Below are 23,837 nucleotides of genomic sequence, written 5' to 3'. Positions count from 1 at the left end.
GGATGTTGCATTTGCATATTAACAAAGTGAGCTAGAACCTAGCACCAGGAGCCAGGCTTTGCCCTTGCAGAGAAGCAATCTGGATGTAGAAATGCCTCCTCCACTATGCCTTCCTTCACACCAGCTCTACTGCCTCTTTATTTGGCCACCATTTCATCCTAAACCAGTAGGAAGCTTTATTTGTTTTTTTTCTGCCGGACTGGGAGAGGATCACTATAGATAGTTTATCATGCTGAACGTCACCCAAATCCTCGTGCTGCTTCGGGAATAGAACTGGTTTGTGTTCCTAGACCTACAGACACATAATTCTGCATACTGTAGTATGTGAGATGCAGTTTGCAGTGCTGCCTTTTAGTTTGACATTTGCCCCAAGTGTGTTCACCAAAGTGATGGCTGTGGTGGCAGCTCACTGGTCTTCAAGGGGAGGAGGTGCATTTCTTTCCCTTCCTCAACCACTAGTTTGTGAAGACATGTTCTCTCGATCCTTCCATGGGCTTTTGCGTAGTTGGAGGAATACTTATTTGATGCCATTCAAACACCTACAGTTTATGGGGGCAGTTAGATGCTCAACGCTATTGAGGAATATGTCACCATTTCACTCTTTTCCAGCTGATCATATATTCTGGCTAATGTTTTCCTAAGGGTGATAGGCCTATGACCATGGGCATATTTCTGGTGTCCCCAGGCAAGATTGAATATTAGGCTTCCCCATTGGTCCTGGGGAAATCAGTGGTCCCAGTTTTGAGGCAGCCTAGTGGATCTGCTGCGTTTTTAAACCTCCTGCTACTAAGGGCCAACAATTGTGTACTTTTCCACTCGGTCCTCTCTGGGGGAACCGTTGTCATCCGTGATATTGGGTCAGTTTTCTGAAGGAAACCTCCATTATGTGTTTGGTGTAGTATGACCTCTTATTGAGCAGCCTCCCGAAACGTAAGGAAAAGATCTGCCATATTAAGTTGATGTAGTTCAACTCAGTCATGCAGGCATTGATGCCATTTGTCCACTCTCATAAAACCAGATCTATGCTAGTTCTGTTTTAGACAAAACAAATACTATGCGCTACCACAACATGGTGTACTGTAAGTCCATGGTAATTTGCTACCTCGTGCTGGAAAAAAAAGGTTATGATCACTGCGGTTTATCTGGACAGAAAACATCTTAGTTGATGCCTTCCGTTGGCAGACAGGCCCGCAAGAATGGGAGCATCACCAGGTAGTTTCTCCCCAAGTTGAGCCTTTAGTCTCCATTGTAACTGTAAAGTGAAGACTATCTTTACCAAGGTGTTTCCACTTAGCAGGTACCTGAGAAATGCTCTGAAATTTCAACCTGAAGTCTGAGTTCCCACATTTTCTTAAATTCCCAGCTGTAATAAAGAGACTGAGGTTTGGGCCCAAAATGATCTTGATAGCTAAAGTTTGGAAGGGTAGGATGTAGTTTTTGGACCAATTTGACCTGGCGATATGTCATCCATGGAAGATCCATTGGAAGGAAGATCTCCTGTTTGAGGTTTGTGGCAGGATTCTTTATCCCAATTGCCGGAGAGCTGAGCCATCATGGTTTGCTCTCAAAAAGATGGATATGATACTAGGAATTGTCTGCTGAGGTGATGAGTATGAAGGTGTCTGCTGAGCTCTCTTCTGCGAATTGCAACTATGTGTGTGGGTAGTAGCATACCGGTTAGTCGTGCATCACGTGTATTAGCCCTGTGGCATGCCCTGCACCAGTGGTTTAAGAGTTTTTGCTTTCCTAAACTGAAGCAAGTGTTAATGTTGTCACTGTGAATGGCTACTTGAAGGCCCTGTTTTAGGATTCTTAAACGGTTGGTTAATCTGGTACGCTGTATTTCTCCCAATGGCATTGTCCGAATGGGGAGAGGACGGGCAAGGAACCTTTCCACGAATGTTGAGCCACAGGCATAAGCTTGGACAGCTGAAATAGACCTTCAGGCCCCTTTGAAACTTCTCAAAAAGGCAGTGTTGCTGTTATGGGGGAAAGGGACTGGTGTGGGGTCGTGCCCAAGTGCCCTTTCAGTGCCAGGGAGATTGTAGTGGGGAGAAATGCAATGAGGGGGGCTAGATTACCTGCAGGACTAAGTAAGTGAGCAAGGCGGATGGTGGGTGCCAGGGGCACAGTAGATGTGAAATGGAAATGGGGGGGCAGCTGTGAAGGAAGATGCCAGGGTAGGGTGGGGGTAAAGGAGAGCATGGAGGTGTTTCTTTGTTGGAGTGCAGGAAAAGAGTGAGTGGGATAGGGGTCTGGACAAAACAGTTGGTGTTGGTCAGGATACAGTCAATGTGTTAAAGAAAATCGAGGAAAAAACAGGGAGAGGCTCATGAAAGTGTACATAGCCCACATTCAAGAAACAGCCTGTCAAGCAAGCATAATAAGGGAAAAACAGTCTGAACTCATGCCTTTATGCAGTTAATTACTTTGGACCAAAAGACTTTATAGTCTCTTCTTGGGAAATGAGCATTATTGTAGAATGTTCAATGGCTTCTTCGGTTGAACTGTTGCATTCATGCTGTTACATCTGTTTAACATTCCTAGTGGTGATACTTGCACAAGGCAGGTAGTGGAGCTGCAGGCGTTGCATGTTCTTTCTCCTTTCTCTTCCTTTTCTCTAAGGGAAAGGTGTCCACCATTGTTGACTCGGGTGGTGTCATATTTCTATCTTCAGAAGAAATCAATTCTCTTATGTTCCCTCATCATCATCCTTTGAAGACAGCAGTGTTTTGGCAGGCAGGATCCTAGGAAGGCTTCGGGTATTGTTTGCAGAACCAACGAATTCGGACTGGACAATCAGCTTCTTTTTGCTGTTCCCAGGAAGGGTAAATATGTGTCAGAACAAACCTTCCCTACGTGTTTCGTGCTTTATCGAGTCTAATGCAGTGCGAGTTGGCTCACAAAGATGCTCCTGCTGGATTGAATGCTCACTCGACCATAGCCAACCAGCAACGTAGTTGTTGCATAGAGGTCTATCTTTGTTGGACATGTCAGGCTGCAGCGTAGGCCTTCTTGCATACATTCTCCAATCATTACTGCCTGGATTTGTTGGCTGGCAAGGATGTTTTAGGTCCCCCGTTTTGCAGGATTTCCTTTTGTATGTTATATTCCTCGCACTCCGTCCACCATTCATTTTCGGTACTGTTGGTGAGTCTTTGAATAGATGAAGAATCTGTAACAGAAGGATATTCATTAGAAGAACAAGTTACTTTCATTGATACTGTTATTTCTAACAAGTGCAGTATTCCTACCACACATTGCTCCATACCCGCAACACCATTGTCTCAAATACATTGCTCATAATGTAATGTGGCACTTCTACTGTTCCTTAGCCTCTGTGACTGGGGAAAATAATCTGAAACTCAGTTAAAAGGGCGGTTTGCAGCTCTGTTTACAAACCAAGCAAGTCCTTTTGTACACCAGTTATGCTTCTAAGATGGTGTGGAGCCATGTGGCACACTTTAGTGCCTAGGAAAGAAATCGACACTGTGTCTATGTCTGGAGAAATTTCTAAGATGAGGCATCAATAAGAGGAATAATTTAGCTATCAGAAAGAACATTATCAAAGGGAAGTAACGCGTTCTACCTTTCTCTTGGCATGCAATTAACAAACTCAACATCCGGATGGTGCTACACTAATAACTTGAGGAATGTTGTGTTGCCCAAAACAAATTTAGAATTGTGAGGTTGCTTCATTTAATGCGGACAGGGATTAAAGCTACACCAACATTTTAAACTAACGTTGACAGGTCATGTGGATGTTTTTTCCTTGGACTTTGTGCTTTGATTATGTGATTCTCTTAGGATTTATCCAAAAATGGAGTGGTTTAGAAGGGAAAGAGAATGTTGGAGCATCATAGGAAAGTAGCCTGCAGTATTTATTTGTGGGTGTTCTTATATTAGCAATACTTTATTTTTGATAATGTATACAAGGCGTTGTGTCCTAGTGTACACTCCTGTGTTTTAAATAAGCATAATTATTCTTAACCAATGAAATTGGTTCTCATTTCTCAACATAAGAAGTTTGGAATACTGAATGGACTTGGCAATAAACTGAGCTTCAGATGATAGGACCATGGTCAGGGATTATGTTGGTTTTTGAGGTAGATTCCATTCAAGCCACTCCGGAAATGATTGAGTACATGACTTTTCTGCTACCACATGAGACACATCATACCCTGTTGCACACATTGGTTTCTACCACTGTTTTGTGCCTTGTCTAAAAGGTGTAGATGTGCCATATAGAATCAGATGGACGGAATATTGTTTTATGAAAATCTCTGTTGGCTGTGGGCAGGGCCGTGTGATTGCGTGTAGGCTTTGTAAGTAGGCTTTGGGTGCCTTCCGTGTTCTCTGCTTACCTAGACTAGCTGTGATAGAGCAGCCGAGGTGGAACTCTTAAAAGGGAATGATCGGTGTCAGAAAAGATTAATATTAACTTAAAGACAAAGGGGCAGAGTCTCCAAACATGTTTGGCACAATTGATGAGATTCACTAGCACATCTCATCACTTGAGCCAAAAAAATGTACATTCAAATCCACAAAGGCCATCAGAATGGGTGCATCTTAGATGTGGAATTCTATTGCCTTTTGTTACCGCTTTACACATATCAGGAGGTCCTTCTGTGCATTTGAAAGAGCATTCTGAATTCACAAACTGGATCCACTTTACAATTTGCAGGAAAAAGACACTCCCCTGCGCCTGTTTAGAATAGGCGTGAGGAGTGGGGGGTGCACATAGGTGCTGGGAGCTTGTAATACATAGGTGTCAAGAATATTCCGAAGGGGGCTGGCCAGCACATCATTTGCACTGCAACACAGCCTAATGGAAATACGCAGGTCATCTTTGAGGGCACGGAGACCTGCGTGTTTGCAAAAATTGCACATCTAAAAACAGGGTACCTTCTGTGCTATTTTTAGATGCCTACTTTTTTGAGAAATGGCCCAAATTGTCCACACTGAAAAATCAAACTTCATCTTTGTTGTTGTGAGTTAATAATAAAGTCCTGTGTTATTGAGTGCTGGATGAAAGCCAGGATGTTGTTGAGTCATAGCAAAGCATGCATTAACTCTGCTTCAGAACAGATCTCGCTGGGCATGTCTTGCGCTAGCCCGTGGGCCTGGGGACAGATCTGCTCTGAAGCTGAGTTATTTCACGGACGAGCAACCAGCACTTCAACGAGCAAATCCAGGCTCCCATGTCTTCTGAAAGAAGTCTGCTCATCTGTGCAATAACTCAGCTTCAGAAGAGCTCTGTCCCCATGCCGAGGGGCTAACGCAAAATACAGACAGCAAGATCTGTTCTGAAGCAGAGTTATTGCATGCATGGGATTTGGCATAGGAAACTGGATACAGAAACAGCCAAAGCCTCACTTCTCCAGCATGGGGTCTTACATGGATTTACATGCTCATGAATATTCCCTGTCATCAGGCTGGGCATCCTTACTAATATTAAAGCAGTTTTACTTTAAAGCGAAAACTGCTCTTCGCTTCTATAGCCTGTTGCTGTCACTTTGGACCATACTGCCCCAGCCAATGACATTCGTCCTCCTAAGCTCCACCCCTGGTGGCCATATTCAGATTTGTACCGCATGTTCTTGTTTTGGGGCTGTCCTCGTGTTTCGCTCCTTGAAATTCGATAACCTTTTTGCCTATTTCTGTGAGAAATAGTGTATATTTTTTCATCATCTTCAGGTCACGTTGTGACTACCGGCGTCGAGGACCCGTTGCCGGACGAGATCCTTTCCATCGGCAGATCTCTGGACCGTGTGCACCGCAGGCCCAGGCTTGGGCCTTAGTCAGACCATGGCCTGAAAAACATCTTCTTCGAAGATCGGCACGCAAGTGCATCTACTGCTTGCATCCTGAGTATGATGCAGATGGATGTCCTGTATGCCAGGCCTTCTCCTCCAAGACTCACAAGGACCGTGTTGTGGTGTGGATTGAGGAAAGGAAAGCCTCTGCCTCGGCATCTGTGCACAGTCATGCCTCTTCCAGGGTCGGCAGACCCAAAGAGCATGCTCCCTCTGACAAGAATAGGTTGAGGTCCTTGGAGGACACTTCTGGGGGGGAAGATATAAAATAAATGCAAAATCCTCTCACGCGCCTAAGACTGCGTCGACGCGGCTGCAGGACCTAGATCAGAGAGATACCAGTCTCCATCAACAGTCTACCGTCGAGTGGGCAGGTACCATCTGTGAAGAAATCGCTGATGCCAGTGGCCAAGCACAAGGCCCCGCCGAAACGCACCCCGTCCAAGGACCCCTCAGCGGCTCCACCGTCATCAACCTCGTTGTCACGGACCTCGTCGAGAGACCCGTCAACAAACTCATCTATCAAGGCTATTGCCCCATCGATGACTTCATCCACGAAGACTGGTCTTCCATCGAGACTTTGATTCTGTCAAGGGGCTTGTCCACTACGGTCACCGTTGCCACAATGATTGCCACCCAGAGTGAACTTACGGCCTAGGCCCCCATCGACGATAGACCCATTACCTGATCCGCAGTCCCCAGTGATCGCCTCCTTTCGTAGGGGCTCCAATTTGGAGAGGGAGACCACCAAGGCCACACCACTTTTCACCCTGTCTCTTTTGGGACCACCCAGGATATCATCACTGGTTCCAGTCATGCACTCCCCCAGTTCTGAGGATGGCCTGCCCAGAGGGGTTTTACTCTGACCGGGAGGGTGATCAAGGGGAGCCTTATTCCATTTTGACATGTGCTGTGGCAAGGGGCACAAACATCTTGCCAGCTATATCAGCTTCTTAGCCCTTTGCCTCAAGACCCAGCACATGCTCCTGCAGCACCAAGCGATATGTCATTAGACATTTTGACCACTCTACACATGCTGGTGTCAGAAATCCAGCAGTGTCTGCCAGCTGCTCCATCAAGGAGGCCTTCTGAAGCCCAGCTGATGCTGTCTCATCCAGCCCCGGCTTCCCCGCGATCATTGCCGGTTGCACCTCCTGTGGTGGTAGAAGCATCCCAGACAGACACTGATCCTGATACTGTCATGACACAGGATACACAGCGGTCTAATGAGTTTTATGACGATGTTCCTGCAGATGGGGAGCCTCCTGACATTGAGGTGCCCACCAGGGATTCTACGCCAGATGAGATCGGTTTGTTTCATTCCATGATCTCACGGGCGGTGAAGTTCTTCAACCTCATTCCTCAGGAGAAGAAAAAGGAAGGTTTCCTTTTTGAGCTACGGGAGTAGTCCAAGAGGACTATTGTTTCAGTCCCCCTTTTGGATGACATTTGGGTGGATGGCCTGTTGGTCATGAAGACCCCTAGCACAACTGTGGCCAAGAAGGATCATGTGGAGGAAAAGTACTGGGTCCCGGATTCATCCCCAACGAGCCTCACATCTCAACCATCGCCCGACTCTGTGGTCTCAGCTGCAGGTAGGAAGAGGTCTTCCAACCCATCCTCCTCTTCTATGGTTCCTCCTTTTCAGGAGGGTAAGAAGCTGGAAGTGACTGGGAAGCACATCATCACGACGGTGGTGTCAAGTATCACGCCCGCCAACGCCTTAGCCATTTTCTCGCCGTATGACAGAGAACTTTGGCACAAATTGGGACCCATACTCGACTTCCTCCCGGAAGACAAGAAGACTTTTGCCCTGGTGTTGTCCCATCGCCCTGGACATCGCAGATTCTGGATTTTTGCTTATGTTATATTGGCTTATACCGCGCAGCGTTCCAACTGTTGGTGTGGTCTCCAGGCGCAACCTTGGCTTAGCAACACAGAAGGCGGGGGTATGATAGTAAGGGTAGAGTGATATGATAGGTCAAGAACAAGGAGAAACTGGCATCTGTGTGTGTTGGCTTGCAGATGGGTTGATTGTGTGCACTGGCTTGTTGTATCCGTAACGGTGTCAGGCCCAATGCATGGGTCGTTTAGTCTATGTGAGTGTTGTGTTTCATGTGTAGTTTGGGCGGTAGTTTGATCGTGTGCTCTAGCTTGTTGTATCCATAAGGGGAAGGACTTGTGTCTGGTTTGTTTGCTGTATGCGGGTGTTTATGTTGGGTGCTTGTTTTGCCTGTTTCATGTGTAGTTGGCTGGTAGTTAAGGTTGCATTCACTGGCTTGTTTTATCCGTAGGGGTAAGGTCCAGTGCCTGGGATTGTTTGTTGTATGTGAATGTTGGTCATGTTGGTGTGTATTTGTGTGTAGTTTCACGGATGTGTAGGTTCATGGGGAAAGTCGCGTGGTCCTCCAAAGAGTTCACCTCTCCCTATCGCTAGCTCTCCCGTTCAACCTCCCAGGAGGCATATAGGGGATGTTGCCAGGCCTATGGAGGTGGCAACCAGTGGCATCACCGCCCTCCAGCCAAGACACAGATGCCGAAGCAGGCCTGAACCGGTCCAGTGCCCATGCCTCCATACCTGCACCCCAGTGCGAGGATGGTTATCACTATTTGTTGACCAGTGTAAGATCTCCACAGACAAATGGGTGCTTGATTTCCTTCAACAGGGTCACTCTCTGGAGTTCCAGGACAAATGCCCTCACACTCCTCCCATGCCCAGGCAAGAACAGCACGTAGTGCAGCTTCTAAAGGAGGTACAAGGCATGCTAGCCAAAGGGGCAATAGAGCCAGTCCCTCAGCGCCTCCGGGGCTCAGGAGTGTACTCCAGATACTTTCTGGTGAGAAAGCAGTCAGGAGGGTGGAGATCCGTTCTAGACTTACTACGCCTTAACAAATTCCTCAAATTCCAAAAATTCAGGATGGTCACATTGCAGCACGTGCTCGGCCAACTGGCGTAAGATTTTCTGGCGACCCTCGACTTGAAAGATGCTTACTTCCACATCCCCATTCATCACAAACACTGGAAGTTCCTGGGTTTTGTCGTTGATGGTAGACATTACCAGTTCAAAGCCTGGCCATTCGGCCTGAAATCGGCCCAAGGGTGTTCACCAAGTGCTTGTCTCTGTTGGCAGTGCATCTGTGTCGCAAGGGAATCCACGTCCATCCTTACCTAGATGATTGGCTAATCTGATCCCGCTCTCACGCGCTGGCAATCCGGCACACTGCAGAGACCATCCAGACCCTAACTTGTCTGGGATTCTCGATAAATTATCAGAAATCCTGCGTAGCGCCATCTCAGAATGTCCTATTCCTGGGTTCCCGCCTCAACACACACTCGTGTCTAGCGACTCCTTCGGAAGAGAGAGTAAAAGGCATCCTGGGAAAGGTCCAACGGCTATCGACAGCTTCTATTGCAACTGTCCGGTCCATCAAGTCCCTGCTGGGGATGATGTCCTGCGGCATCCATCTGGTTCCCTTTTGCAGACTACAGATGAGACCCCTTAAAGAGTTTCTGTATGCCAGATGGCAGGAAGTCACCGGCACATGGAATGGCAAGATGGCCCTTAATCGGGCATTCCGGTATGCCCTACAATAGTGGGCGATTTTCCCGCACATCTCGCAGGGTGCTCCCTTTCAGATCCCCACGTATGAGGCGACTGTCATGACTGACGCCTCTCTGGAGGGTTGGGTTGCACCAATTTTCTTTGCAAACCCTTCACCTGCTGAAAGATCTCTGCATTCTGGACATTGCACGTGCCTTGAAATTCTATGTTGCATGCACAAAGGACTTTCGAAACACTTTGCAGCTTTTTGTCAATTTTGTACCTCTGGGACATGGAAAGGCCCTGTCTAAGGCTTCCATCACCAAGTGGCTCCCCAGCTGTATCACATATTGCCACCATCTGGCCAAAAGACTGCTACCGGGCCGGCAGAGGGCCCATTCCACCAAACCCATTGCAGCAACTACAGCCAGCAACTACAGCGTTTCTCTCTGGTGTTCCCATGCTCGACATCTGCAGGGCTGCTATATGGATGAGGTCTACCCACACCTTCACAAGATTCTACATTGTTTACAGGAATTCCCCAGAGGAGTCCTGGGTCGGTCAAGCAGTGCTTCGCAACCTGTTTGCATGAGTTGAGTCAGTTCCAGGGGTAAGTGTATTGGTTCTATGAACGTTGTCACCTCCTGTGGTTGTGTATATGTACTACTGTGTAATTGTATTCATGAGCATATGAATTCATGAACGACCCCATGGGTGATGGGACAAGTTACTTACCTGTAACTCCTCTTCTCCAGCACAGGTCTTACATGGATTCCCTCCCTCCCCAGCTCTTCTTGGTGCCGCAACCAAATCTGAAGATGATGGGGGGAGGAGGGGTGGGACGCCTCTGATGGCACAAAGCAACAGCCAAAGGTTATAGAAGCAACGAGCGGTTTTAGCTTCAAAGCAAAACTGCTTTATACAGAGGATTCCCAGCCTGAAGAACGAGAATGATCATGAGCATATCATTCCTTGTAAGGCCCATTCTGGGGAACAGGAGCTACAGGTAAGAAACTTCTTCCATATTTCTGCAACTGTCCAAACTGGTATATATGTCCTGCAATTTACAAACATTTGCATGTTATGGTGAGTATTGTGACCAATCAAAACACCTTCCATTATTCGCTCAATAGGGTTTCTTACAGAATCTCTATAAGGTATGTTTCAAATTTAGAATTGTGGGCATTATGTTCCCATAATGCTCTTTGCTTGTATGCAAATCGCTAGAATTGGGTTCTATAAAGAGATGGGCCTTATTACGAGTCCGGCAGTAGCCGTGCCGGAAAAACTGTCAGGCTGCCACCATACTCGTAATGAATTACCGCCTACATGATTGCCGGAATCACTGGGGCATTACAACCCTGGTGACCCGGTAATTCCGGAGGTGGAATTCTGTTAATCCCCATTCCCATGAAGTCCTTTAGGACTCCATGGGGATGGGGGACAATGGAAACACCCGTTCCGTCTATGACGGAGTTGGTGTTTCCATTTCCGTCTGCAGGCGGGTGGTGTTACTCCCGCCAGGTTAGACCTGGCGGGAGTGACACCACCCGCCTGCAAAACTCGTAATCTGCCAGTCTGGAAACAACGGTGGCGGTGGGTTTACCACCAGCGTTGTTTCTGGACGGGCAGGCTTGTAATGAGGCCCAGTGTTACCTGGCCTGGTGCTACGCCCCTTGTCCCGCCCCCTCCTCCCATACACCCCTCCAAGGAGGAGAGGGATCCCCCAGTACATTTTTTCCATTTCCATCACTGTCTACAAAGTCAGTCATTAGGTGCCGAACAGCAACAAACTGGGCCACAGTTCATCAGAGGTCAGATGTTGCTGGCCATCGTTGCTCTCGACCCATATGTCAAGATCTGTGCAGGGTTCACAGCCAGGTGTCAGAGGCTAGGGTGTTTCTAGGGTTTGCTATTCGACTAGTCCCACTGTATTAAAGGAAGAATGCACTGGGCTGGTCCTCTTTTCTTTGTTTGAAGATGTTTTGAGTTTGGAGAATCGGAAACAAATTGCGTAAAATCCTTGCGTAACACTTTTATGCATTTTATTTTTAGTACTCCATATTTTCTTGCATTTGTATGGCGTAGAGGAGGGGCTGAACATGATTTACTTTTCCGCCAACTCACTTTCCTTCCGACATACAAATAATCTAGCATTGTGCCGGCATGCATTTTTATGTCGCGCAATATCGAGTGAGCTGGTTTTTCTGGACCAGCAAAAAAGCAGGCGTACTCCATAGGGATCCCTTGTAAACACTGCCTGCCATGTACTTACTCAATTTGCACGGCATAGTGCAAAAGCGGATGGTAAAAGGCTTTGTACGCTCTTTTGCACCTTTTTCTCTCACTGTGCTGTGCATATGACCCACATTTGGCAACAGGGACCTATTTACGTTGAAGTGTAAACGAAATGGTCCGCGCTGAAAAATTAAGTGGAACTAAAAAATGAGCATTGAAAGGTTTTCCTTGTGGTTTGTCCTTTGGTTTTCTTATGTTTTGGGGCTTGTCACCAAGTTCAGAATAGTATGCCTGTAAACCAGCTGCTTATATTGTAATTTTGAGGACTGAGTCTAGACTCTGCTTCCAATAATAGAGGTACACCCATTCAAACTTCTTGTGGCCACCACATCAGTGAGGGCGTTGCGTTGAACCTTTCCTAGTCATCTTCCCTGACTTTGTCCACAGGTGTGTGTTCAAACGGGAATACTGTCACTGTTCAAGCATCTAGAGATATCTGGTTCTAGCAAGAGTAGCCCTCGATATATGTGGCAGGCAGAGACCAGACCCTATATGTATATATCGGAAACACACTCACTAGCAAGGTACACCAATAGTGGGAAAGATTGCTATGTAATTCTATTTTATTTTTTTCCAATTTTAGGAGCTCTAGCTGAATGGATTCTGCTTAGGTCTGCCAATCAGTCTTGCTTTCATGATCTGCTCTGTGCCTCAAGTAGGGTTAGTGATTTTGCAGTGGGTTGGTAACAGGATCACTGAAATACATAAAGTAGACACGCATGTAATCCTTGTCTATCAAATAAGAAACCAGCAGTTGTAAAGTAAGGAAGGCCACTTTCGGAAATACTTTTACCTGCTGAAGGAAAACGATTCGCATGAAACACTGGAAAGCAGCTTCCATGTGTTTTCCGTCTATATGAACGCATTGGAATTAGAAAAGTTAGTTATTATTATGCAGTTGTCCCGTGGCACCCTTACCCACATCACCACAAATCAGGGGAAATAAATCCCATGCGTTCTAGGACAAAAATCACGCCTAGGCTGGATAGCATTAAATTTCTAAATGAAATCCTGTGTTTATGCATGTCCCGGGAGGATAGCTCAGCGGCAACGTGCTCGCCTTGGACACAAGACGACACAAATCAACACAGGTTCGATCCCCGGGTCCGAGCTTAGAAATCTCTGGGTATTAAGCACGTTATAAATACACAACTGAGACATATTAATTTAACAGACAGCGCCTCGATGCCCCCGGGCTGTGTGAGCACTTTAAAAATGCAAATAAATAGAATAAATTCTTTCATATTTTGTGGAGTAGGTCTGGCATTCACAATTTTGATGGCTAGTGCTCATAAATATAAAGTAATATGAAGAATATGCTGTGGTATGAACAGAATTTAGGTTATGGGAAAATTTCTTTTTAACATTTATTAAAGTACTAAAACGGGATGTCTGTGATTGGATTTGAGGTTTTGTGTGGTTTGGGAACACTCTGATTAATTGATTCTACAGCCCTTTCTCACAGAACTAAAACCCAAATGGCCTGAGCCCAACCCAACTAGACCCTTTTGTCATACTAAGGCACAGTCCCACCTCATGTAGGTGGGAAAGAGGGACTTCGGAAGGTTCAGCTGAGTCCATAACAGGCTCCTGCAGCATGAACAGCATGGTGATTGGGGCACAGGGTAAGTATACCCAGCCAGGACTCTTATTTTTATATTGGAGGCAAGGGCTGGGCAGAGGAAAGACACACTGGGAGCTAAGAGGACAGTAAGGATCACTTCGCTAGTTTAAATCTCCAGACACTCTCCGCATCTGCCACCCAGAAAATCCTTAACAGGAAAGGGACTGTAGATTTGGGTGCAAAAGAGGGAGGACAGTGCACCTCTGTTGGTTACCTGTTGGGGCTTTAGGGACTCAAAGCCCCCTTCCTTAGGGGTGAGGACCTTTATTAACATTCCTGGAGAACAAAGGGAACACTTGCTGGGAGCACAAATGAGCTTTCATACTGCTGAGGAACAGCGTTGGAGGACAATAAGATATCCATAGACGGTGTGCCAAGAGCTTCACTTTGAGGGGGTTATTGAAAGAACCCCCAGTACCAAAAAGCCATGAAATGCACTCATCAAGCTGCTTCTTTAGACCAGCGTTTGCAAAAGAACTTTCAAGCCCACATAGAGCCACCAATATAACCGTGCACCCCATTGTCAATATCTTGAAGTCTTTCTTTCTTGTAGGTTGCATAAATGCCTGCCACCTTGCCCCATCACTTTTGTCTCTGTATTGAACCAGGTTATCTTTCCAACCAGAACACAAAATCATGAAGAGGAGAAAGGCCTAGTTGTGCAGCAAAAACACTTCTAAAGAGGAGAAAAACCAAAAAGCCAGGGAAAGCTGAGTGAGGCACCGGATGAGGGTGGCGATAAAGGGAGACCATGGAGCAAGGCAATAGGGAAACCATATAACAGAGGGAAGCTAAACCAAGTACTAAAGCGGAATCTAGGCAGAAAACAGAACCAGAAATGGTGGACTACATGAATAGACCTGGAGGTTGAAGGGGCCACAACCCATAAAAGAAACAACAGAACATACAGCTGGTGGGTTTAGAGCTTGACAAAAGCTAGACGCATAGCATGGATGGAAATGCACCGGAAGCAAATGCTGTGCTGATCGTCACGTATCTGCCACCAGGTTACAATACATGTCGAAGCATGGCAACACCATTTTGGAAGTGGCATCCTCCAAGAATGTGGCATTGATACATCATCTGTATTTGTGGCGTTCCAGAGTGGGTGCCAGGTGAAGATCGAATTCCCAGACTTGACCTCCCCATATGTCCAGAAGAGGAGATGGCCAGCATGACCCAGGATAATGCCAGTGCATGTAAACCGACCAGTACAATTGCAATACAACAAAGGGCTCCCTGAGCTATCTAATCTCGGTTTGCATATTTGAACCACCACCGGATCCAGACACTTCATCACCGCTGAGACAGCACCATCAAGGTGACTGGCAGCCCTCAAGACAACCTTATCAAATCCTGCTTACTTGCTTAACATCAAGCCACTGATTAAATCCATTCAGCGGCCAGTGACAAAGCCTGCTCATGTCACCCATTACTGTTAAAAAGGATCAATGGGGCAAAGCACGACAAAGACCAGCTCAACACCATACAGCCACTGAAGACTAAGTTAGTGGATTCAATGCCAGTCCAATGCACACTAGGTACCCTGCCACCTAAGCCTTTCTTTGGGCCCTAGAGACTGGTTAAGTCCGACTATTGCCTTTACCTGAAGAAAGAATATTGTGTTTCTCTGTTCCTTTCTAATAAAGTTACTATTTGTGATTTCACCCTGCACTGCATTTCCCATTTATCCAGTGTGCATATCTTGATGATACGTTTACATAAACTGCCTTTCTCTTGCAGGGGTGAGTTGTTAGAATTAGTGTTTTACTAAATATCTGTTTTTATGACTTTTTCTTCAAAGGTCCTTTTATTAAGCATTTAATATAAATTGTTTGGATGATTCCTCGGCTGCCATATCTGTGTTGGCCATTGCTACCTAATGTGGCAAAGGATTTGTATTATATACATTAAACTTTATGACTGAAATGCCTCGGCCATGTTGCAGCAGAAAATGCATAGCCCATGGAAGCCTTTGTACACACCTTTTGCACTTCTTATGGTCAGAATAATATTTTCTTGCAGTTATGCTGCTGAACTAGTTATTGCTTTTACGAATTGGATCACTGCAGGTGTATCCCTTGGGTACAGCAGTCTCTACCCCATCATCATGCCCAAAAAGATGACAAGTGGAGTTCACACACCCAGCTGTGGAAGGAAGTATCCTTGGTTAGCTAGACATGTGGACTCCACTTGTAGGCATATTTTTAGGCATTATAATGGGGTATATAGGGAACAGGAAGCCTTAGGGCCACCCTAACTCTGAAGGTCCCTCACAGGCACTTAATGGATTTTCAGCCATGATCAAGCCCTACACAGTAAGGATTTATCAGTGGAAAGTTGATGGAGCAGTCAGCAAAAAGCGAACAAGGCAGGGGACTCTTGTCAGAGGTGCAGATAAGGCTTTAGACCTCACAAATGTTTAGATATGGATTCCAATATCGACATAATATGCCGGTAAGTGCAAAAATAAATTTACAACACTGTGGCAACATACTCTTCTTGGACCTCCTTTTTTTCTTGAGTTGTAAATCTGTTCCATTATGAAGGAATATAATTTCCATCAGTCTTTGTGGGTGTACTACCCATTTTCTCTGTGGGATCGTCAGGCTTTGGACCTGCTGAGCTTTGACTTCAGGCTTACCTCCACTTTGCGCACTGCTCTAAAAAGTAATGATATGGAAGTTAAGGTTTAGCAGAAAGAATGAAACGCCTGAGAAGCCTTTTGTAACAAGGGTCCTGTTCCCTCAGGTTTAAATTTACTGCCAGGGCTACGAACTGTTGATGTGCCGAGAGCCCAGAACTACAAGGCATCAGTCAAAGGAATAACAGTGCTGTTCGGTCTAGTAAATCTTTTTTTTTCTGTTTCCACAGGTGCTAAATTGGATGATTATGCTGACTTCACCTCATTTGGCCTTGCCACGGGGCTACTTTTACATGCTGATGGCATCTTGGATGGGCTGCTTGTCATAGTCTATGTGTTGGCTGTCTTCACACGTCTATGCTTTTTCTCCAGTGGTAAGGCATTTTACTTATTAGTGTTCCGTTTGTGAGAACATTAACAAAATGTTAAATCTACTTCATTCCTCAATCTATTACTGAATAGATTATCCACCATCAGGTTAATTATACCATGGAAGCAATCTTCCATTCTATTTGCCACTTTGAACAGGAAACCTCTTTTCAGCCTATTAGCATGCAGTCAAATCATTGAATTTCTCAAATTGAGCTTCTTGTGCAGTTTTGTACCACTATCAAAAGAACACATTTCCCTCCTTACCACCACTAACGCCAGAAATTTAATTTGCTGCGTGTCCTTGAGCAATACATTTCCAAGATCCACAGGTAGAAGACCAAAGCAAGAGAGAAAATAATTGTTTATATTAATCTTCCAGGAAGAAATTGGCAAGAATCTGTTTTTGTTCTCTGTTCAAGAGCTGCACATGTGGCTAACAATGTCTCTGGCTCTTTTCACTACACTTACATGAGACATTTCGAGTTCCAGATCATATCCCATCATGAAGGGTTAGTTTCCAAACATCCCACACACACTACCAGAGGAGAAAGAATTGCTACAGACAACTACAAATGAGTATACCAACACCTTTTCCTCTTCACAGAATATCCCAGGCATCTTCCTTGGTCACTACAGCCAGACTAGAACCCAAAATATTTGGGGAAGCACTTGATATCCTCACAAAATCTATCAACAGAGTATTAACACTTTGCAACACATTCAACTTCGTCTACATTCCTTCGACTCTTGTAAAATGCTCTCAATGTATCCCACTTGACTGGACTGACTATGCAGGCATCCTTTCACCTCATACATTTTCTGCCTCATAATAATGGACAGAGCAAACCTTGCCCTGACATTAATGCATTCCTTTAGAAGCTTTAACCAAGATCGCCACCAGATGCTTACCGTCCGAGGCCACAACATCCCAAAAGCTCCTGCATCAACATTTTGCTATGATCATTATAATTGTTCTTTTATAACGTGCTTAATTCCAGAGATTGGTTCTAAGCGCGGGATCGGGATTCATACCTGTGTTGTGTTGCTTCCAAAACAAATGTGTTTTCCCTTAGCTATCCCCCCCCTCAGCAAGTTAAATTAACATTTAACCACACAATTGGTAGATACACTCAACTTGTTTAAAAATTGCATCAGGAATAAACTCTCCACTCCTTGTTACACTCAGGATGTAATCAACAACAATCGCAACATCAATAGACTGGAGAAACACTGGCACGAATCTCACTTTCAGTACAAACTTCTCGCATCAAAAGCCCTCTGTAGGGCTCACAGGGCACTTATCACACAGGCTAACGTGACCAAATACGCGAAAGAAGCAGCTACCAACAGCAAAGCTATATTTAAAGCTGTTAGGCAAACAAGCCTGAATGAGTAATTTCAGATCAGACCGATTCCCTGTGCCCTGCAGAGTCCCTCAGTGCTCCATTACCTCCCTGTTACCCTACATTGAGCTACTTGGTGAGCTCACCAAGCTCACTAACCAGTCACCAGTGCCCCAGCAGATACATGAGACCCAGCTATTTTAGTAAATTGTGCCGAAGGCATGTCACCCCTCATAGACAGCCTGAACCACCCAAACCTGGATGATGAGCACATACCTGAAGCCAACCCAATAAAAACTATTTGTCTAACTTGTCCACCCCTCTGAACAAAAGCCCATCCGACTTTGGCTAATAGATGTACAGTTAGAGGTGTTGCCACCTAAACTGGCCTCATCAGTAAATTTGCTTGGATTTTCTCAGTGATGTATCCTTCCGTATCACACAAACATCCCAAACCATTTGATTCCAACTAGCACAGTTCCATAAAATTAAAGCTTTTCTACCTCAATCAGAACAGATCTCTGGGCCACGGTTCAAGCACTTGTGGTTACACACCTGATGGTGGCAGTGCATACTAGCTGGGATCACTATCTCACAACCGGGTTTTGGGATGCTAGAAGTGAAAGGATGTTTAGGGGGTGAAAATATAGCTCTCAATATTGACTGCCACTTTTTTTGTCCCCTTTTCTTTTCATTTTTATTTATGTGATATGGTTTAGAATTTAAACCTTTCACAAAAAGTAAAACATTTTTGGAACGTATAGCAAATCCACTTTCAAAAACATTTCATCCAATTTAAAATATTACACAGTCAAAAATTAAATAGCCTTTCCTGAATCATAGACTATACGAGAGACTTTGAATCTTAAAATCAAGCACCAATAGAAAAAAAATGACAGAAGACCAGAGTATGACAGAATTGCAACCATAGGAGAACACTTTTCAGAATCGGCTCTGGACCTAGTCAGTCCAAACTTCTAATTTAGGGAGATTACAACTGACTAATCAAAATCAAAGAACCTGAATAAAGATTAAAGTTATTTTTATACAGGAAGTTTTAGCATAGGCCTACTCTAGTTACAATCAATCCTGTAGACCAGAGCAGTTAACAAATCTCAAAATGACACATAGTAGAGTAAATATGAAAAAGACAGTACAATAGGCATCACATATAATTAACATCCATTAAGGAGAATTAAACAATGCGCTTTGAAAATCTTAATGTTACAGGACAAAACAAGAGATATGGTAAGAGACCTGTACACATTAAAATTGCGATCAAATGGAAAACTAAGCACAAAACCCTATCTAAGCCCTATGCCTACAAATTCTTGATGAGAAGCATATAAATGTGTAATCAAAAAGGTGGCGCTGTAGTACCAAGGTAGCAATTAAGGTGCTTAGTACCGTGTTCAAGGCCTACTCTAGTTAGAATCAATCTATTAAAATCAAAGCAAGATTAGTTTCGTGATTTTCCTAATAGGGGGAAAAATCCCCATTAAAAAACCAACTAAAGCTATTGAAAGGGATAACTGTTTACCATTCGCATTCTTCCCTAGAGATATTGTGAAATAACCGCAGAAGGAGAGTGATGAATCTTTCAAAATGAAACCATCTTCTCTGTAGTAAATGATAACAATCCCGTATCAAATGGCAAAGTGTTTCCATTTTATCAATTTTATAACGTCTGCATGTAAGCCTTTCCACAGGTAACCTTAACCGTGGTCCCACCATCTCCAGGGTAGGGAGGCAATTGAGTCGTTGACTAAAGGGCACTGAATCAACAATGTACAGGGTAATGCCCCAACTAATCGCTTTTGTAACACAAAAAAGGAGGCAAAACCCAACTGTGTGAAATTTTTCTGCAACATAAAAATCGTTCTCAGCCAATGGGTGGCTCATGGTGAATGGGATTGTAGGTGAAAAACAGAAGGAAACATGGATTTTCTAAGACCTGCCTAGTCCCAATCTGTGTCTAGAAAACGCTGGTGAGCCGCTTATCAAAAAGGGACAGAAAAAGAAAGTAAAGAGACGTTATTTTTGAATAAGCGTTTTACAATCTTATAGATTGTTTCAACCCATTGGTCCATCGGCAATCATATTCTTGTAGCAATGTACATAAAAAAGGATTACTAAAAAAGACACCCCTTTGGCAAATCTTTCAGCTTTCTATTTGTTGGTACATAATAATTTAAAATACCATATACTTGCTGAATTAACCTAGGGAGACTTCGGTTAAAAACACAAATACAAGTCTCAACACGCAACAAGGAAGAGAGCCAAAGAAAGTGGCACACCTTGTTTAGGAGAGACAGAGAATGAAGACCAATACACACACCCCAGCGTGTCTGCCCTGAATGGTTTTTAGATAGGGCGGAAAACAGGGGAGATAAAAGGTTGCTAAAAGTGACGGTAAGGTAAGTATAGCCTCAACTCAATAACAGCCACTGTCTACCGGTTTCAGTGGTGCAATTGTGGATTTGACCACTTCCATCAGGACAGTCTTCAAAATCATCTGGTACCCATTAGGGTTCAGTATCCAGACCAAGAACGTGAGGAATACTTTACCCCACTCTGGTTGCCAGGAACCGGAATGCTCAAGGGTGAACTTGGGGGCAGAAAAAACAGTCCATGGTTACTATTCTGCTACAGCCCCAATTTAAATTAGATAAGAAATGGCAGTATAGTTAGTGCCTTTCTTTTTTGTACGGTCGTCACGAAACACAATCAAATACATATATAGATAGGGAGGCAATTGAGCGTGAATTTTAAAAACCACATTCGATGATTACGAGATGGAGATTTTAAGAGTTAAGCTATTGATGACTTCAGACCTTGAAATTAGTTAATGTATTCCTTGCGCAGTTCCAGACTGATCAAACTTTCTCTATTTTCCATGTAATCCCAAACTATGAGTTTCTTCTTTATTAGCAATGGGCGAGACTCCATGCCAATACATGCCTCTGTCAAAAAGCTTTCACTGGACCTCATGAACTCCATCAGGGAAAAATCACTACCTGCACGAAAGAGAATCTCTCACTTGTTCAAAAGAGACTCCTCCCCATCTTTGATCTTCGTGTAGAGGAAGATTTTGTTGCATGTATACGTGTACCACTAGGAATTTAATCTGAGCTCTAGATGAATAATCCCTATAGGTAGAGAAGAGGCAAATCTAGGACTGCACGCCATATTTTACACTCCTACACATTCAGCCAATTCCTGTTCTTAATGAGCAAGAGCTCCAGGCCATACATAATGGTCTGTGTCACTTTTGCTTCATATGAGTCTATCAGGGAGTCATTTGAGTGATGAAGAATTCGATACTGGACCATAGTTTTCTCTCTATAAGGCCCAGTTCATTATTATTTGCAAATATAAACCCCAAATGTACAAAATGGTTAACTTCTTCAATTCCATTATCGTTGACGAACCACCTAAAGTGGTTATATCGTGGCATTTTGTTAAATATCAAGATGCAGGTCTTAGATGGGTTATCTCTAATCTGTTTTCCATGGCATATAGTCCTGGTATAAACTTCTTTGTAGCCCATTAGGGGTAGAGTCGAGAAGGATCAGGTCATCTGCGTATGCCAGCCAACCTACCTCGAATATGCCTAATTTTTGGGGAAATAAATGTGACTTCTGAAGACTTTCCTGAAGATCAGTGATGTACAGGTTGAAAAGGGTGGGGGCCAACACACACCCCTATCTTAAACCAATTTCAGCTGGCACATCCCTCTATCCACTTTGTCAAAGACTGCAGACAAGTCTAAACTGGCCGAGTGTAGAGGCCTCCCATTCACTCTGCAGGCCTTTGTTTGACATAGGGTATAAACTAGGCCATTTGAAGTGGTCGCTATGCCCCTCCTAAAGCCTAACATGCTCGTCGTCTTAGTTATTTCTATCCAACTGAGCAAATCCTTAAATACAAAACCAGCCAAGATGTTACTCAAAGTCGCTATTAGAGATATTGGCCTATAACTTGCGAGGGACAATCTGTCCCCCTTTTTATAGATTGGGACTATAACTGCCCTATGCCAGGACTCTGGGATAATCAAGTCAGTAGCAAACTGAGTAAACCCAGTTAACAGAATATTTGCCCTGAAGTTTTAATTTTCTTTAAAACTTAATTTGACACACCACCTGGGTCACCAGCTCTTGGTTTTTTTTAATTCAGTAGAACATCATCCAAATCAAAATTCAGAACCCAAGTAGCTCGAGAAAGCTCTACCCTTGTGAACGATAGGTCCATAAGTTTTGAAAGTGAAGGGCCCAGGAGGCTTCCGAAATTCCATGAGCTTGACTAATTTACAAATTTCTATGCCCATTTGGAACACGCCAGATACCAGATTATGATTTTTAAACTTTAACTTCATCATTTTTTGATTATCTTATATATATACTTTTGTATTTTATATTTTATACGACTTAAGCCAATTTTTGTATTTCTGTTTAATCCTCCTTAACCTTTTTTCTAACTAGTCACTTCCATAAATGAGAAGCCTTTTTTTAAGCTGTCTTCACATCAGGCAACACTATTGCAGAGTTTTGCTTTGTGGAAGGTGCTGCTCATGCCATTGGTCTGGACACATTTCCTGCCCAAGCTGGAGACTGACTGAGAATCCTAGGATGTTTCCTATTACCAAGAGACCTGAACCATCCCTTGCCAAGTCCTGGTACACCCCCGTATTCTGACCCGATCACATAAGAGTGAGACAGGTATGAGCCAGTGTATCTTTTTGCCAGGCACACCAGCTTGCATTCTGGCTAGAGTATCTCCAACAGATCTGATAATATATGCATATGTCCAAAAAAGGAAATAAAGGGTGAGCTCTGCACCCATAACGCCCCAGTTTTCTTTGTTAGAAGTATTGGCCAGCTTTTAGTGAGTAAAGTAAGTACACTACTTCTCTTGAGCTCTGCTCACACCTCTCCCCAGGAGGCCTAGCACACTGCAGCTGGAATAGTTAATAGGACTAAAATATGACCAATGCCTCCAGCCCTAAAACGATTATTTTGGCTAGCCATTCCGGCCAGAATACTGTTCAAGACTGCATGCATCACATACATCTGTAAAAACCCAGACGCCACACTGCCTCACTACTGCAAAAGTCTAATTCTGTCATTTTGCCCACATCTACGAGCCAAACAATCTTCTGGCTTCAGACCAGGTTAGCCTGTAGGGAGAAAATAAGGAAACTGGCATTCTTGAGCTATGCCCCAGCCAACCGAAACATATTGCTGGTTTCAAGTTGAACAGCTCCGGCATTACTTCAGTTCAGGAAAGGACTACACCTTTGCTTTTTTAGGAATACCTAGAAAACATTGCAAATGCCTAGCTACTACCTCGGGACAACCCTCCTGTAGCCTAGCTTACAGGCGGTTCCCCCTCTCTAACAGCGTACCTTAGATATAGACACTTTTGTAACAATTATTTTATCATTGTACAACACTCTGTTGCTCCCCAGCTAGGTCTTTCCTTTATAAAACTACATACAAACAGCGTTACTGTCCCCTGCATTACCCATCAGCCTAGTCCGCAACCTGGCAACTAAAGGGAATCATCAGCAAGCAGAATCTAATTTAAACTCATCGTTACTTCATTTATCTTCTGCCCCTTGTATCTTCTGCCCTACGGAAGGCTGTATTAGCATACACACAATTAGAGCATTCTGTGTTTCTTTATTAATCTCTCCTCTCATGTTATGAAATTAATATGAAATTGCCTGTCATTTATTACTTCTATATTATTCTATAGAGCTTTGTTCTGTTAAGGTTTTTCTTGCCAATCTCTTGGAGCCCTGAGCATGTTATAATCTTCCTCTCTCCATCACTGGATTTTAACGTTTACAAACACTGAATAGTTTCCCCTATTTGGCAGATCTCAGGACATGTTTTTCACAGACAACCCTTTTTTTAAAGTAGCCAATAATACGAATTAAAACTGTCAAAAAAAGTAATTTTACCATATAGTACTAGTGCTCAATTATGTTATCTTCATTAATATTGATAAACATTGAGTACCTCTGCCTATGGGGATCATAAAACAATTCCCATCTTTAGGGAGAATTTATTTAAATAAACTGTAAATGACCTACCACATATTGGCCCTCATTACGACCCTGGCGGAAAGCGACTGACCGGAGCGCCACAGCGTAAATAGCGTTTCCGCCATTGCACGAAGGAGCAAAGTGCGGCC

The 23,837-nt window shown here is 44.2% G+C and overlaps 1 protein-coding gene across 8 annotated transcripts in view; it reads left to right on the top strand.

Moving 5' to 3' along the window:
* The window catches only part of TMEM269 (transmembrane protein 269), a 544,348-nt gene that overhangs the window by 383,831 nt on the left and 136,680 nt on the right, over positions 1–23,837 (top strand). For all 8 annotated transcript variants that reach the window (XR_011268653.1, XM_069610934.1, XM_069610937.1 and 5 more), the window contains one exon: positions 16,155–16,298. Coding sequence is in view for 7 of the 8 variants with exons in the window: in XM_069610934.1 (XP_069467035.1) it covers positions 16,155–16,298 (144 nt within the window). In the remaining variant the exon portion in view is untranslated. The remainder of the gene's footprint in view (positions 1–16,154; positions 16,299–23,837) is intronic.

Source organism: Ambystoma mexicanum, chromosome 8 (genome assembly GCF_040938575.1).
Source record: "Ambystoma mexicanum isolate Mex_15411 chromosome 8, UKY_AmexF1_1, whole genome shotgun sequence".
NCBI classification, from domain to species: domain Eukaryota; kingdom Metazoa; phylum Chordata; class Amphibia; order Caudata; family Ambystomatidae; genus Ambystoma; species Ambystoma mexicanum.
The sequence above is the reverse complement of the archived record's forward strand: the minus strand, read 5'-3'. Positions and strand labels throughout refer to the sequence as shown.